Source organism: Nothoprocta perdicaria, unplaced genomic scaffold, assembly GCF_003342845.1.
Source record: "Nothoprocta perdicaria isolate Ctin4 unplaced genomic scaffold, notPer1 scaffold_33, whole genome shotgun sequence".
NCBI lineage: Eukaryota > Metazoa > Chordata > Aves > Tinamiformes > Tinamidae > Nothoprocta > Nothoprocta perdicaria.
In genome coordinates, this window is record NW_020455566.1 from 3450455 (window position 1) to 3463533 (window position 13079).

General features: G+C 53.1%; 1 protein-coding gene across 1 annotated transcript; it reads right to left on the reverse strand.

Annotated features, from left to right (window-relative positions):
• Positions 1 to 5770: 5770 nt before the first annotated feature.
• On the reverse strand, positions 5771 to 11677 carry PDIK1L (PDLIM1 interacting kinase 1 like). Its single transcript, XM_026043538.1, has 2 exons — positions 11285 to 11677; positions 5771 to 8735 (listed from the first exon to the last, which is right to left on the reverse strand). Exons 1-2 carry the CDS (start codon positions 11567 to 11569, stop codon positions 7995 to 7997), a joined length of 1026 nt encoding a protein of 341 aa, XP_025899323.1. The 5' UTR covers positions 11570 to 11677; the 3' UTR covers positions 5771 to 7994.
• Between the last annotated feature and the right edge of the window lie 1402 nt (positions 11678 to 13079).

Below are 13079 nucleotides of genomic sequence, written 5' to 3' on the forward strand. Positions count from 1 at the left end.
CTGCTGATGACCTGCTGCGACTTGACGTACTTGGCCTTGTCGGCCTCGAGGCGCTCGGCGGCGCTGGGCGCGCGGCTCCCCGGCATCGGCTCCCACGCGGAGCTGGCGCCGCGGAGCAGCAGGGCCGCGGGTGGGAAGCGACGGCCTGGGGCCACCAGCCGCATGTGGCTGGGCGCACAGGCGGCCAGGGACGGGCTGCCCAGGAGGACCATGGCTCGGTGGTCCCCAGTGTCACCGCGGGGCGCCCGCCTGGCTCCTGCACTCGGCTCCGGCCCTGGGGGGAAGAGAGGAAAAGGGCGGATTAGCACCTAGGGAGGCTCAGGAAAGGACTCGGGACAAGGCGAACGGCTGGGATTGGGATTGACCCCTGCGGAGCATCTCGAACACGGGCGGACGGCAGGAAGAGAGAAGCGCCGCGTATCCGCCGGCGCCCCTGGAGCCGCTTCCAACCGGAAAAAATACCCATCCGGACTGCTTCTCTTTATGAGCGTGGGACGAAGCGCGGGCAGGAAGGCCGGCGAGGTGCCGGTGCCAGCGCTGCCGTGCGCGGGCTCCCATGCTCTCCCTGGATCACGGAGCAAAGGGCTTGTGTTAGCCCAGCGTCCCAAAAGCTCTTCCCGAGCTTTAGTCCGGCCTCAGTCCCAGAAGAGGGGCCCAAGGCTGAGAGGGGAGGGACAGGCAGCGGCGGAGGGCAGGATGGGACTATAAATCCAGAGGTGACATGTCCAGTGCAGGCACTTGGAGCCCGAGGCTGTAAATGCCCAAAGCAGATGGTTTTCCAGGAAGGGAAAGACCCAAATGGCCACAGAGCTGCCCCAGCACTAACAGCTACCCAGCCCCGGCGCGGTGGCCTTGGGGACGATGGAGAGGGTGGCTAACAGAGCAGCACACGCCGCCGCGCGCGGCCCCGCCACGCGCACGGTGCTCCCGCCACGGCACGCCTGGCAAACGGGGCTCGGGGGGCTCTGCCCCCTGCGGAGAAGCCCTGCGGCCTCTGCCCGTCTCCAGTGGCACGCGGTCCCATAACCCCCCGGATTTACCCCAAGCGGCCGTGCCCGCGCTCACCTGGGCCACGCGGGGCAAGGACGTGGCGCTCCGCGGATGCTCCCAGCCCGCCCTGCTCCGACCCTTCCCGCTCCCGTCGCTCCGGCCGCCAGCTGAGCCCGGAGCCTGCGGGAGCCTCATATACACGTGAGGAAGAGCCACCCCATTAACCCGCTCCGTGCCGGCCCTGCCGTTAACCCGCTCGGTGCCGCACACCCCCAGCCCTGGCTGCAGCCCCGCGCACAGCTACAGTCAACCCCTGCTCATTCTCCTCTCTGCTCCTCTATTTTTACTCCATGTCCTGATTCGGAACGGGCTCCTCTCCTTCCTCAGGGGTTTGCAGGCGGGGATCAGGCTCTCTGCCCATCGCAGCACACGGAGCAGCAAGAACAGGGTGGCGAAACCAGGCACCCCCTCCTCATTGTGCATCTCTGCCCGTGGAAGCCCGAAAGCAGGATCCTGCCGCCTGCCATTCCCGGGGATCCTGTGGGATCTGCTTGTCCAAGGATGCTACGGGCACCCTCACTTCCGAGCCCCAGCTCCAGAACAGCTGCCGGCAAAAGGAGTGGAGCAAAGGAAGGTCCCTCCGGCACCTTCCCCATCGGCACCGAAAGGGTCAAAGGGAGCTCGGGGCCGGCAGGTTCCTGCCTCCGGGAAGGGCTGTAAATCGCAGGAAGCCACAAGCGCCAGGATCCAGCCTGAGGGTTATTTTTACCTCTGTCCTCTCCCCTTCCCAGAGGGCGGCGGGGGGAGCAGCCCCCAGCTCTGCACAGGTAGTAGGGATGCTTGCTCCCCTAGGAACTGTGGTGTGTATGAACATGGTGTTCACCTATATACCTGTATAGGGTACAGGGGGTACGGGCCCAACACCCGGAGCAGTCCGGGCTGCGGGCAGCACGGACGTAGCAACACCCATGGCAGAGAAACGTGGCACAAGGAGGCTCTGGAGCGGTGGGATTTGGCGCTGGGACGGCAGCCCGGGACGCTCTGTCCCCTATGGGAAAGCAGAGCCGGTGCCGAGCGCTGCCGTTCCCATGGGCCGGTTCCTTCCTGCGGTGTCTGCAGCGGTGCCAGGAACGGGGCCGGGTCGGTCCCTGCACGTGGCCACCAGCGTGGACAGGAATAGAGGCTCAAGCCAGGGCGGGAGCTCCGAGCCCAGGGCTTGTCCCAGCTCTGCCAGCCCCGGGTTATCTCCTGGGAAAGCAAGGAAGGGACAAACCCAGCAGGAGAGCAGTAAGGAGAGGGGAAAACGAGCGCAATATCCTAGGAATTCGGTGCCAGTGGAGGACGGTCCCCTCCGGGAAGAGGGCAGGCAGGGCCCGCCAAGGTAGCCCTCTGGAGACAAAAGTACCTTATTGTGATCAGCCTGGCCCCTCATCCAGGCAACGTGAATCACTGTTTATGAGGACCAGATTGTTTTCCAAGCTGGAATTCAGCCCGCTGTTCTGGTAAGGACACGCGTGAGTCCGGGCAGCCTTTGATTCACCTCCTTCTGTAGCGGATGCGGCGGTTCCTGCCCGGCCCCACAACCCGGCACCTCCGCGGCCTCTCCAGCCCAGGGTCCCCCTCTCAGGTGCCTGAGAAAATGACATAGGAAACAGTTCATTTGTAGAGTAATTTCTTTACCGGCCGCAAGTCCCAGAGGGCCGGGAGAGGGAGAGCCAGCCTGACACAGCCATCCAAACAACATCCATCCAAGCTGCTTGTGCAGCATTCCCTGCCTCTCCCGAGCCGATGTTCTTCTCCAGCGCTGCCTCGCGAGCGGCTACATGAGCCGGTCAGGATTTGTTCCGCGCCGAGGAAACTTCCAGCGCTCAAGGCTGGAAAGATTGAGAAAGAGCTCAAAGGTCAGGAGGCCGAGCGTGCAACTCTTCCCTCCAAAGGGGTTTTACAGAGCGTGTCCAGCTCCTGATTAAACAGCCTCATTCCCAGCAAGACATCCTCTCTCCTGGCTTGCGTGGCCAGGGAACAGGGCGATTTTCCATCCCAGCGCATCAGGAGCGGCCCGTGCGCCTCAGCAGGAGCTCGGCGGGACGGCCCCGGCTCTAATCTGGGCCAGCTGGGCAGGCAGGGGGACCCCAAGGCCACCGCCGGGGCGCTGGAGCGGGACCGGCGCCTGCCGTGTCCGATCGGGACAGCAGGGAGCACGAGCTCAATTCGGCACGGATGCCCCAGCGGAGCTTCCCGCTCCTCCGAGGAGTCCTTAAAGGACAAGGGCTCTTTGTCATTAATGGGGACAGCTGTCCGGTGTCCCTGCGCTGCCCCGGGCACGGGGCTCCCAAGGAGAACCCCATGACTCAGAGGGAATAGTCTCCCGTGGAGTCCTCAGCACTCTGGGCTTCCCAGGGAAAGCCCTGGATTCCCTGTGTGTGCCTGGATATGAGGGAGTAGCTGGCACAGGCTGCACACCAGCCCGAGGGATCCAGATACATGAACCTTGACTTGGGAGGACGGGAGGCTACAAGAGTTTAAAAATACCCAGGGCTCAAGTGGGTTTATGTAAACCTAAATGAGCAACCACGGCTCCTGGCAAGTGGGAATGAGGCTGTAGCTGGGATGGGAGAAAAGGCACCAGGCCACATGCTGCTGATGGATCCAAAAAGTGGAGGCTGCCGGTCTTGCTGTTTTCTAGCTACTGTTTGGCACCTGGGAAGCAAAACAGAAGTCAGTGCTGGAGCCGGGACCGCGTGGGCAGAGGGAGCAGAGCAGCTGCCCCGAGCGCGGGGAGGCGTCCCCAGGGCGGGCGATGCCGCCTCGGCCCCCTTTACCCGCCTTGCACTCCTGCAAAAACCCGCAATAAGCCGCTCTCATCCCCCAGGAGCTCAAAGCAGGCCTGCCTGTCGTGCTGGAAGCGCTTTACACGAGCAAGGCGCACGTGAGGCGGCTCCGGGCTGGGGATGCTCCATCCCGGCAGCGGCTGCGGCTCCAATTTGCCAGCCTGGCCCGCGAGGACCCTCTTGGGTCACAGGCTTTTCAAGTCACTCCGTTTCTCCAGGCTTCACTTGCTCTGCCTACAAAAAATAAGGCTCAGACTCCCCAAAGCACTGACAGATCCACGGATCCGAGAAGCTGCAGCACAGAGCCCGGAGGGCTGTGGCCTCTGAGGTGCATCCCGGTTCCTTAACTGCACTTGGGAATAGCCAGTGCCGTGCATGAAATGTTCCCTTCGCCCCTAGGAGGGGACAGCAAACGAAGACCAGTCAGTGCTCAGCAGTGCCCAAGCTGCAGGGCCCCGATAACAGCAGCTTACACTTAAACACCTCTAACTAGTTCTCTGTGGGACGATGCGCTTTGCATTGCTGGGAGCTTTACTGCACTGGCCACTAGCTGTATTTAAATATTTATTTTACTACTTAATATTTATAAATATTAAAATAATATTTAAAACCAGACCACACCGAGGGGAGACAAGCATTCGCAGGACGCTGGTGCAGCGCCAAGGGACGCGATGCAAAACGAGCTGTTTGTGCTGCACGTGGTCCAAAGTCCACCCAACGCCCGGAGGAGGAGGAAGCTGCTCCCGTTAAGCAGGGCGCCCTTCCCAGCGGCCGCGCGTTTCTTCCGGCACCTTTATCTCAACCACAAGGCAACGTCTGCCCGTACGTTGCAGTCAAAGCAGAAGTCATGATTGGCTGGGGCAAAAAAAACCCCAACTGTTCAAATGAACACAAAGCAGAAATGAAAATGCAGCGAGTCCGCGGAGCTCCCGGCAAAGCCCTGCCCTAGGGAGCAGGACGAGCAAACCGAACTCGGAGGCGCCTGCAAAGCAAAGCAGAAGTTGCATTACTCAAAGGGGGAGCCTATTCCAGTGTAACTTCTGCAGTGGGACATTCGCCCGTGGATATCTATTTACCTGCAAGCAGTTTTCATGCATTCTTTTGAAACACATGGGTGTCTTCTCATTTAATTGAGAGTGTGGCTGATACTTATTTTCTAAATCATCCCTTTTAGAACGAATCAAGCCGACCCTTGAACTAATCAAGCCTGTTCCTTTAGAACTAGGGAGCCGACCCTTTCTCCTTTGGTCCAGGTGCTTATCCTTTCAGGAAGGCAAGAGGAGGTTTCAATGTCAGCTTTTACAAGCCATACTGGCTTACCGACTTAAGCCACAGGCCTCAGCCCCACAGGAAATCTGCTTCTTTACAGCACCGATGTAAGCTGGAGGCTGCAGGCCAAGATGCGAGTGCAGAGGGACACGGAAGACGAATGGACCAGGATTTCTGGTGGGATAACAGAGAGAAAAGCAGAATCGCCACATTTCCCTGTTTCCAGTCTGCCAAGCCCTTTCTTCTGCAGCATCTTAATTAAAAATGTAAATTGTTTGTAGGCCCCTGTAGCATGCATAACTAACCCTGTTTCCTCTCCCTTTCTTCCTGAGGCCTGTGCAGCCAGTGGCTCCCAGTCTCGCACGTCTGCAGGAGGCTGATCCCGCGCATCACACACTGAAAAGAAAGCAGCTCTCTGCAAGGAGTTCAAGCATCGAAATTCATTTTTTTTATTTTAAAAAGTCACAAACTTAATAAATTACACAATAGTTTTCCCCCATTATAAATTCTCCATAAAATATATTTTACAGCTCTTAAAGAAAGTTTCGAATGTCTTTTTTTCCCCTCCCCGAGTGCTGATGAGCATCCTGACTTGTGTCACGCTGGTGACTTCTGCAGCTGCTGTACCAGTGAACTTTATCGAAGGCTTCTCCAACAGCAACCTCAGACAGAATGAAGACAAGTCAAACGGCAGAGACCTCGAGGACAGTCACGCAGCAGTAACCAAGAAAACACTCAGCATCACCCAGCATCAAGGCTAAGCACCATGCGAGGGATTTCAGGTACCCCCATCCTTTAAAGTGGCGATCAGTGCAAGGAAACACTTGGGGAGTCAGGACTTTGCAGGGCAAAGTGCTCGTCCCGGGAAACGGAGGATGATCGGATGATTTGCAAAGTGCTTTAAAAGATTAGTGCTGTTATTCCACCATAAATTCACATTGAGATAAAAGAGGTGATCCTGGTTTTTGGGTGCCTGGCAGAGAAAAGGAGTTAGTAGAGGGTTTCTGAAACTCCCAGGGTCGAGATGGAAGTTAAGAGAGTTTACAGCACTCTCTTTCCTCGACCACGCGAGCACAAGGACTGTGAAACAGAGCTGGTGCAGATGGCAAGAGGTTTGTTTTCCTCCTTTCAGTAAGCACAAGGCAAAGCTTTTCATTGTACTGAATTCGGATAAAACATGAGGACGAGCAGATCTCCCCTTCCAGAAGGGAAGAACAAACAGATCTCTCCTTGTCACTATTACTTTATAGGCTCTAACCCCGTGTTTATGGGCTGAGCTCCCTGCTGGGAAGCAGCAGCACTGGGACTGATGGAGGTAACAGGCCTCGACTAGGAGGAGGCCGCGTTCACCAACAACTCGGCACGGGACCGCAGCGGTTTCCGATGATTCCTTTGTACTTCCATAGCATCTCCTAAACAGCCAATATTGCTTTGGGACAGGAAGGTATATTTGTCCCAAAATATATAAATAAATCACAGTTTAGGTAACTTGCCTCGAAGGATAAAGTGAAGCAAAATAACAGACATGGGACACGGACCTTGAGTAACTGCTGGGCTGCACAAAAGCAGGTGAGAAGCAGCAAAGTCTAAAGCATCAGAGGGTTGGGAGGATCAGCAGCTGCTGGGAGAATCTCTCCTTCACTCCTGCAAGAACAAAACTTCTACCCGACAGTGCTAGGTAACCTTAAAGAAAACTCTTCATCAGGTCAGTGGCCTTTCAACTACTGCAAAGCTCTTCATGTCACCACGCTACGATCCCTGGCTTTAAATAAATACTACTTTAAAAAGAAAAGGAGGAAAACAAACTCAAACAGTGGCCAAGGTCAGTGCACAAAACAAACACCTTCTCGTGTACTGATTACTAAGCCCTCCTGCAGGAAAATAGGTGTGTTTGAAGTCCACCAACAGCCATCCCTTTGTCACCAAGCAATGCCAGAAAGCCAGGGAGAGGCCATGGCCACCGCTTTGTTAGGCCCAGGTAACAAAGAGCGCTGTTGTATTTTGAAGAGCCTTAAAGTAACGTCTGAAACGGCCAGATTCCCTCTCCAAGAGCAGCAGGCAGGTTATGAAACAGTAGCTTGACTGATTGAAGTGTTTGATTACTAGAAGAAAGCAAAATTGAATTATTAATGACCTGGCCAATGGGCCAGCACCTGAATGCATCCATTTGTAGTTTGACTCCCTCAGTGATAAGCTCATTAAGCTCCAAGTGCTAAGCTCGACCATCTCAGCACTTTTAAAACTGCTGATCCCTTTGCATTGCCTTTTTCCCCCCCTCTCATATTCAAGTTTTAGATCCCATCTCTTATGTTAGATAATAAAAATAAAGTTATTCAGCTTTGGAAGAGGAATGCTTCTCAGTGATCTTCCTCACCCATTTTTCCAGCAGATCCCAATCATTCAAGCCCATAGTAAATAATTTAGAAAAGTGGCATTTTCTCTAATGAATACAATACAGACAGGCATACACTCCCAGTCACTCTCGTGTACTTAAGTATTTAAACAGAATTACTGTACAGAGCCCAGGGATTTGCACTACCAGCATGCAAACCTCTTTTCCCATGAGAATTCCTAATACTGACACAGGAAACTGGAATGTGTGAGATACTCCACAACAAAACGCTGGAAATCAAGTCTCAGCTCTAACTACATTCAGCCGCCAGCTTAGACAAACATCTTCATCTTACACTTGTGTGCAACGTCCTGCTATCACACGCCTAAAAGTACCTCTAGCAGAGCGACCAACTGAAGCTCACATAATTTAAGAAGCTCAAAAGAAACCCTGCTCGTAAGAAAAACAAGCCCTGATGGTTCAAGCTCAGGCTTACTTCTTTTACTGACACAAAAACGGCACCATCAGTTGGATCAGAAGCAGCTCTTTCGGGAGGACGGCTCGGCGGCAGGTCACGTCTCCCAGCCGCTGTCCTTGAAAGCTATGTTGACTAAGCGGAGCTCGAGCTCGAAAGCGTCGGGGCGGTCCTGCGGGTTGGCGGCCAGCATTTCCTTGATGAGCTGCTTCATTCGAGCATTCATAGACTTTTTCTTCACAGGGATGAGCAGTTCCATTTTAGGGTTTTCTAGAAGCGCCTCTCCAACGGGCACAATTTCCGTCCCTTGCTTGACATAACTCCCCAGAAGTTCTTTCTTCGTTTCTGCATCTACGAATGTGATTCTCTCTAACATGGCCCAAATTATAATCCCCAAGGCAAAGATGTCTGCTTTGGCAGTGTAGTGGCCTTCCCAGACTTCAGGGGCCATATAGAAGTCCGTCCCACAAGCAGTAGATAAAAAACACTTATTTACATTGACTGGTTCTTCAGGATTCTGTCCTGCAGCCGAGCATACCTTACTCAGCCCAAAATCAGCTACTTTCAGGGTAGGCTCCAAGTCACTGGCATCCATCCTGCTCTGCGAGATCAGAATATTGTCAGGCTTGAGATCGCGATGAATAATCTGATTTTTGTGCAGGAAAGCCAGAGCGCTGCTGAGCTGAAGCATGAAGCTGGTGTTGGTCTTGCGGTTGGGCTTTCGGGACAACAGATACTCATTCATGTCTCCTCCATCACAGAAATCCATTACAAACCAAAGGTAATAAGCACTTCTGGGGTCAAAGGCTATTTCTCCTTTTAACGAGGTCTCTACAAGCTGCAACAGGAAAAGAAATGTCATAACTACCTGTTGGTCACGAGAACACAAAGATACGACGGAAAAATGCAAGAAGTCTGGACCTTCTCTACAACCCAGACAATAAGATATTGCAGCTAGCAACAACAAAATCGCATGCCCAATTGAAGATTCGAAAGCCACAATGTGCTTGGCTGCCGACTTACTTTTCTGCGCGTGAAGCCTATCGGGTTTCCCCTCTGGCCCAGGAACGGGGGCTATACCCTGATAAGGGCGCTCAGAGATACCGTGCGGCCGCTCAGCCCCATCTGCTCGAGCCGGGCAGCGGCCCGGCCCAGCAAAGCCCGGCCCACCCAACCTGCTGGCAGCCCTGGCGGATAAACAGCATTTCTGCAAGCGACTCTGGACAGAGCCGACGCGTCAGGTTTGTCCCCTGCTGAGGAAATGGCAAAATAGAGGGTTCAAGGGTCCTTCTCCCTTCCTCATGCTTTCTAGTAAGTGTTAACATATCCCTTAACCCAGGGGAAGACTAATCTACGTGCCCAGCTAAACAGCTGCTGCCAGGAGCACATTTCTCACCATCGCCATTAACTAGCTATGTGCTGGAATACATGCAATGAATACCTTGACCAGCTAGCTTAAAAACTGCTCTACACAAAGAAAGAAACTAAACCAGCAATCAATTTTGCTAATCCTGCTTACGCAACTACACGTTTGTTTGTTCCTCTCAAGTAGCTCCTAGCATATTCTGGGAGGCAAGTCTTTCACTTATTTCTGTTAGTAGTAAATCAGAGTAAACAAGCCAAACACTAAAAAAAAACCAGAAAAACACGCAGCTATTAAAGCATTTCGTACTTCCACTCCAAATAAGAAAAGTGAGGCTTTCTACCCAAGAGCAAAATTAGTAGTAATTTAAAGCTATTTTAAATTACGAGTGTGGTTATTACTCAGAACAGACTAACTGAACGGGGAACCCACACAGTAATTGCTCATTTGGGCTGTACAGTGGAGGACAGTGAAACCCAGGCCTCGCAGAGGGAGCCCCTCAGCACCCACGGTCACCTCCACGCGCCTTTACAGCAGCTTTGCAGGACGCTGCACCTTCCAGCAGAGCATCAGAGCACAAACCGCACCTGCGCGGCGAAGCACCAGGAGAAAGGCCAAGCTGATTTGCCACTGTTCCTATACTGATCCGTTCAGCGGGTGCCGGGTGAGCACGAGGGTCCTTTGGAGGACTCTGCTCCCCCTTCCCCAGGCTGCTTTCTTTACATACTGCACCAGCTCTGTAAAGTAATATACCTGGGAAGAAGGGAGAGAGCGAGCCAAGGGAGATCCTATTTGCCCGATTATAAGGTTACCCAAGGCTCTGCAGCCCGCAGCTCCCTCGTGCCCTTTGCTCTTTGAAGCAGGGAGCAGCTTGCGGCGCTTGTGCCTCCGATCGACGGCCCCCCGACACGAGCAGGATCCCAGGGAAGGATCCGGACACTGGAAAGCTGCAGGTGACCTGGAAACGCTTCCCACCTCCCTTGCAGATTCACCTGCAGCTTTGCTGCGGTATTCGCTGCTTTGCTGACGAGCAGGTAGGCAGGTGAATCACCAGCTATGGGTCAACACCACTATTTTACTCTAATCCCCTCAGGTGGGCAGCAACCAAGTTACAAAGGCAAGAATCCTCTTTCCAGCAATGACAGGAACTCACTAGCCATGAAGTGTTATCAGCCGAACATTCAATAAAAGGGAGTCCTACATTAGTCAGGCAAGAACAACAATAAAAATGATAAAAGCTGACCAGGAATAACAAACATTTACACCCTAGCAAACACTGAAGCCAGGCAGGCAAGAACCTGCAAGGGAACGTTTCAGAGTGGTGCCAACTTCCTGACGAGGGAATGGGTGAGATGATCTTCCAGGGTCCTGCAGAGAGGTCTGTTGATTGTTTTGCAACACGTGTCTTCAAACTTAAAGGCAACTTAAGATGCCCTCAGTAGCCACACAGGGAAAACTGGTATTTATTGCTCTGCTCCATTATTTATCATATGCTAGACCTTTCTTGCTCCTTGAAAAGATTAAAAGCTATTTACTCAAAACACAGAAAATAAAACCAGATCCTTACGCTTTCACGATTGCTTATTGTTTATTTTTATGGAATTTTAAGTGTCAGTTTCCTAAATCAAGAGGGCTGCTTCCTCTTGCAAGGACTGCTGAGGTTAAGGGGTTCTGCAGAGCTCTGTCTCAAGCCATTACTCAGTGGCTCTTCATTACTCCTGCTTCCACCAAGCGAAGACAACAGCCCATATAGCTCTGCTGTGCCTTCCTTGTGCCCTTTCCTCTAATACGGAAAGCAGACTTGCATTAACAAAGAGTCCTGGACTGGCACAGCTTCCAATGAAGAGATTAGGATGCTTGGCCAGTAAGCATGTTGTTCCAAAAATCTAAAGTAATTTTTGGAAGTTCAGATAGCCTCCCCTAGCTAAGCATAGCTTAAAAAGAATTCTTAGCTGCCCACCTCCTCTCCCCCCGCCTATAAATACATAAGATTAATTGCACCCCATTACCTCAGCTTCATGTACCTGTAAATAAAGGGAGGAGCTGGAGCCATGGGACATCTTCTGCACCATGCCATCTTTCTGCAAGATGCACTCCTCCAGGTGAACGACGTTGGGGTGCTGGCTCTTGATACTGCTAAGCGCCCAGAACTCGCGCAGAGCTAGTTCCACGTTCTCTGGCGCGTGGCACCGAATCTTTTTCACCGCCACGCGTGCTGAGGTCTTCCTGACGACCGCTTCGTACACCACACCGTAACTGCCACGGCCAACCTCCCGTATTAGATCGTACTTAGGCTGGCTACTCACCATCTTCAAGATCAAACGTTCTGGGGAAGGGGAGAAAACCCGCAGAGCTAAAACTTTTGAGCAGCCACTACTCTGCTTTCCCCTGCGAGGTGGGGTGGCAATGTTAGCCCTTCCATTCCTCGGGCACCCCCTCCGATCTCATAACACCGCATTCTAGTGCTAGAATACCCCAGAATCTACCGTGCAAACCTAGACTTGTTTCTATGGAGGAATTACAAGTGAACCATATCACTAGCTGGACTATTAAGATGGCAAATATTGCTTCCCAAGACTGCAGCAGTTCAAACCTAGATGTGTTTGCACTGAGAGGGAATCTCCACGCGTTTTCTGCTGTTTTCTATCAGCATCTTTTGCTCTGTCGGTGCAGGTAACAGCGCAGTATCACGCTCCACCAATGCCTGGGCTATCAGGCAGCTTTTGTTGAAACTTACTGTTAGGCTGTTACAGGTTTGATTTAAAGCTACATTTTAAAGAGGTGACAGCATGGGAGATATTTTTATTATAATTAACTATGAAAGTTTTTGGGGTACTAAAACAAGAGGGCGCTTTAGAACATTTCTAATATTTTGGCAGCGTTACTGTGCTTCTCTACCCAGTCTCCTCTGAATTATCAGTTTAAGGTTCCACAAAGTTTAGGAGGGCACCTCAAAGTTCTCAACAGAAACTAACATATTGCTAAGCAAAACAGAGACAAAGAAAAGTGCCACAAACTTACAAGCCTCTCTGCATGTTTACAAGCCAAAACACAAGGGCAACACCTTCAAATCATCAAGCCAAAACAGGACACTGACTATAGGCAGAAAATAAAAAAGTTTGACCGGCCAAACATTACTGGTCAAACAGAATGAGGTACAAAAAAAAAATCAAATAAAAGAAAGATCACGGTAGTAGATCAGAACTAAAATATTCTGCAAGATTTCTAGCGATAAATATAACTCTCTCAGTGAAGCAGGCACTAAAACCACATCAAAAGAGCCCCTCATCACTTGGGAGCTTCCTCTTTTCTTGGCCTTTCTTTTTTCCTCCCCTTGAGTGTTTTATGCACCAAAAAGAGAGCAAATAAGAGGAGAGCCGGAGGGACACGGGCGGCCGGACCAGGCTCCGTGGGGACGGCCTGGACGGACACTGAGGCCGGCAGGGACCAGGCCCCAGGGAGCAGGACTGCGCTCCAGGGGCAGCAGCACCTGCGGGGGGCACCGGGGCAACCCCTGGGACCGCAAGGGCTGCCAAATGTGAGGGGAAAGGCAGAATTCTCCGCGCAGAACCGCGGCAGGGCCGGGCCCGGCGCGGCCGGAGGGGCCACAGAGCAGGCCGCAAGCACCGGGCCCGGCCCCGCCGCGGAGCCGCCGCCGCCACCTCCCCTGCCTACCCAAATAAAAATAATAACCACGAGAGCATTATAGACGTTACGTATAAATAACACGATCCTGGCCCCGCCGGCTCCCGAGCTGCGGGACCCACGGCCCTGAGGCGGCTCCGCCGGCGCCCCGCGCGGCTCGGGCTCGGCCCGCAG

Coding starts and splice junctions, on each gene's coding strand:
- PDIK1L (XM_026043538.1), bottom strand. CDS start 11,569: ATGGTGAGTAGCCAGCCTAAGTACGATCTAATACGGGAGGTTGGCCGT. Junction 8,736..11,284: donor GCTCCTCCCTTTATTTACAG/GTACATGAAGCT, acceptor TTCCTGTTGCAG/CTTGTAGAGACCTCGTTAAA.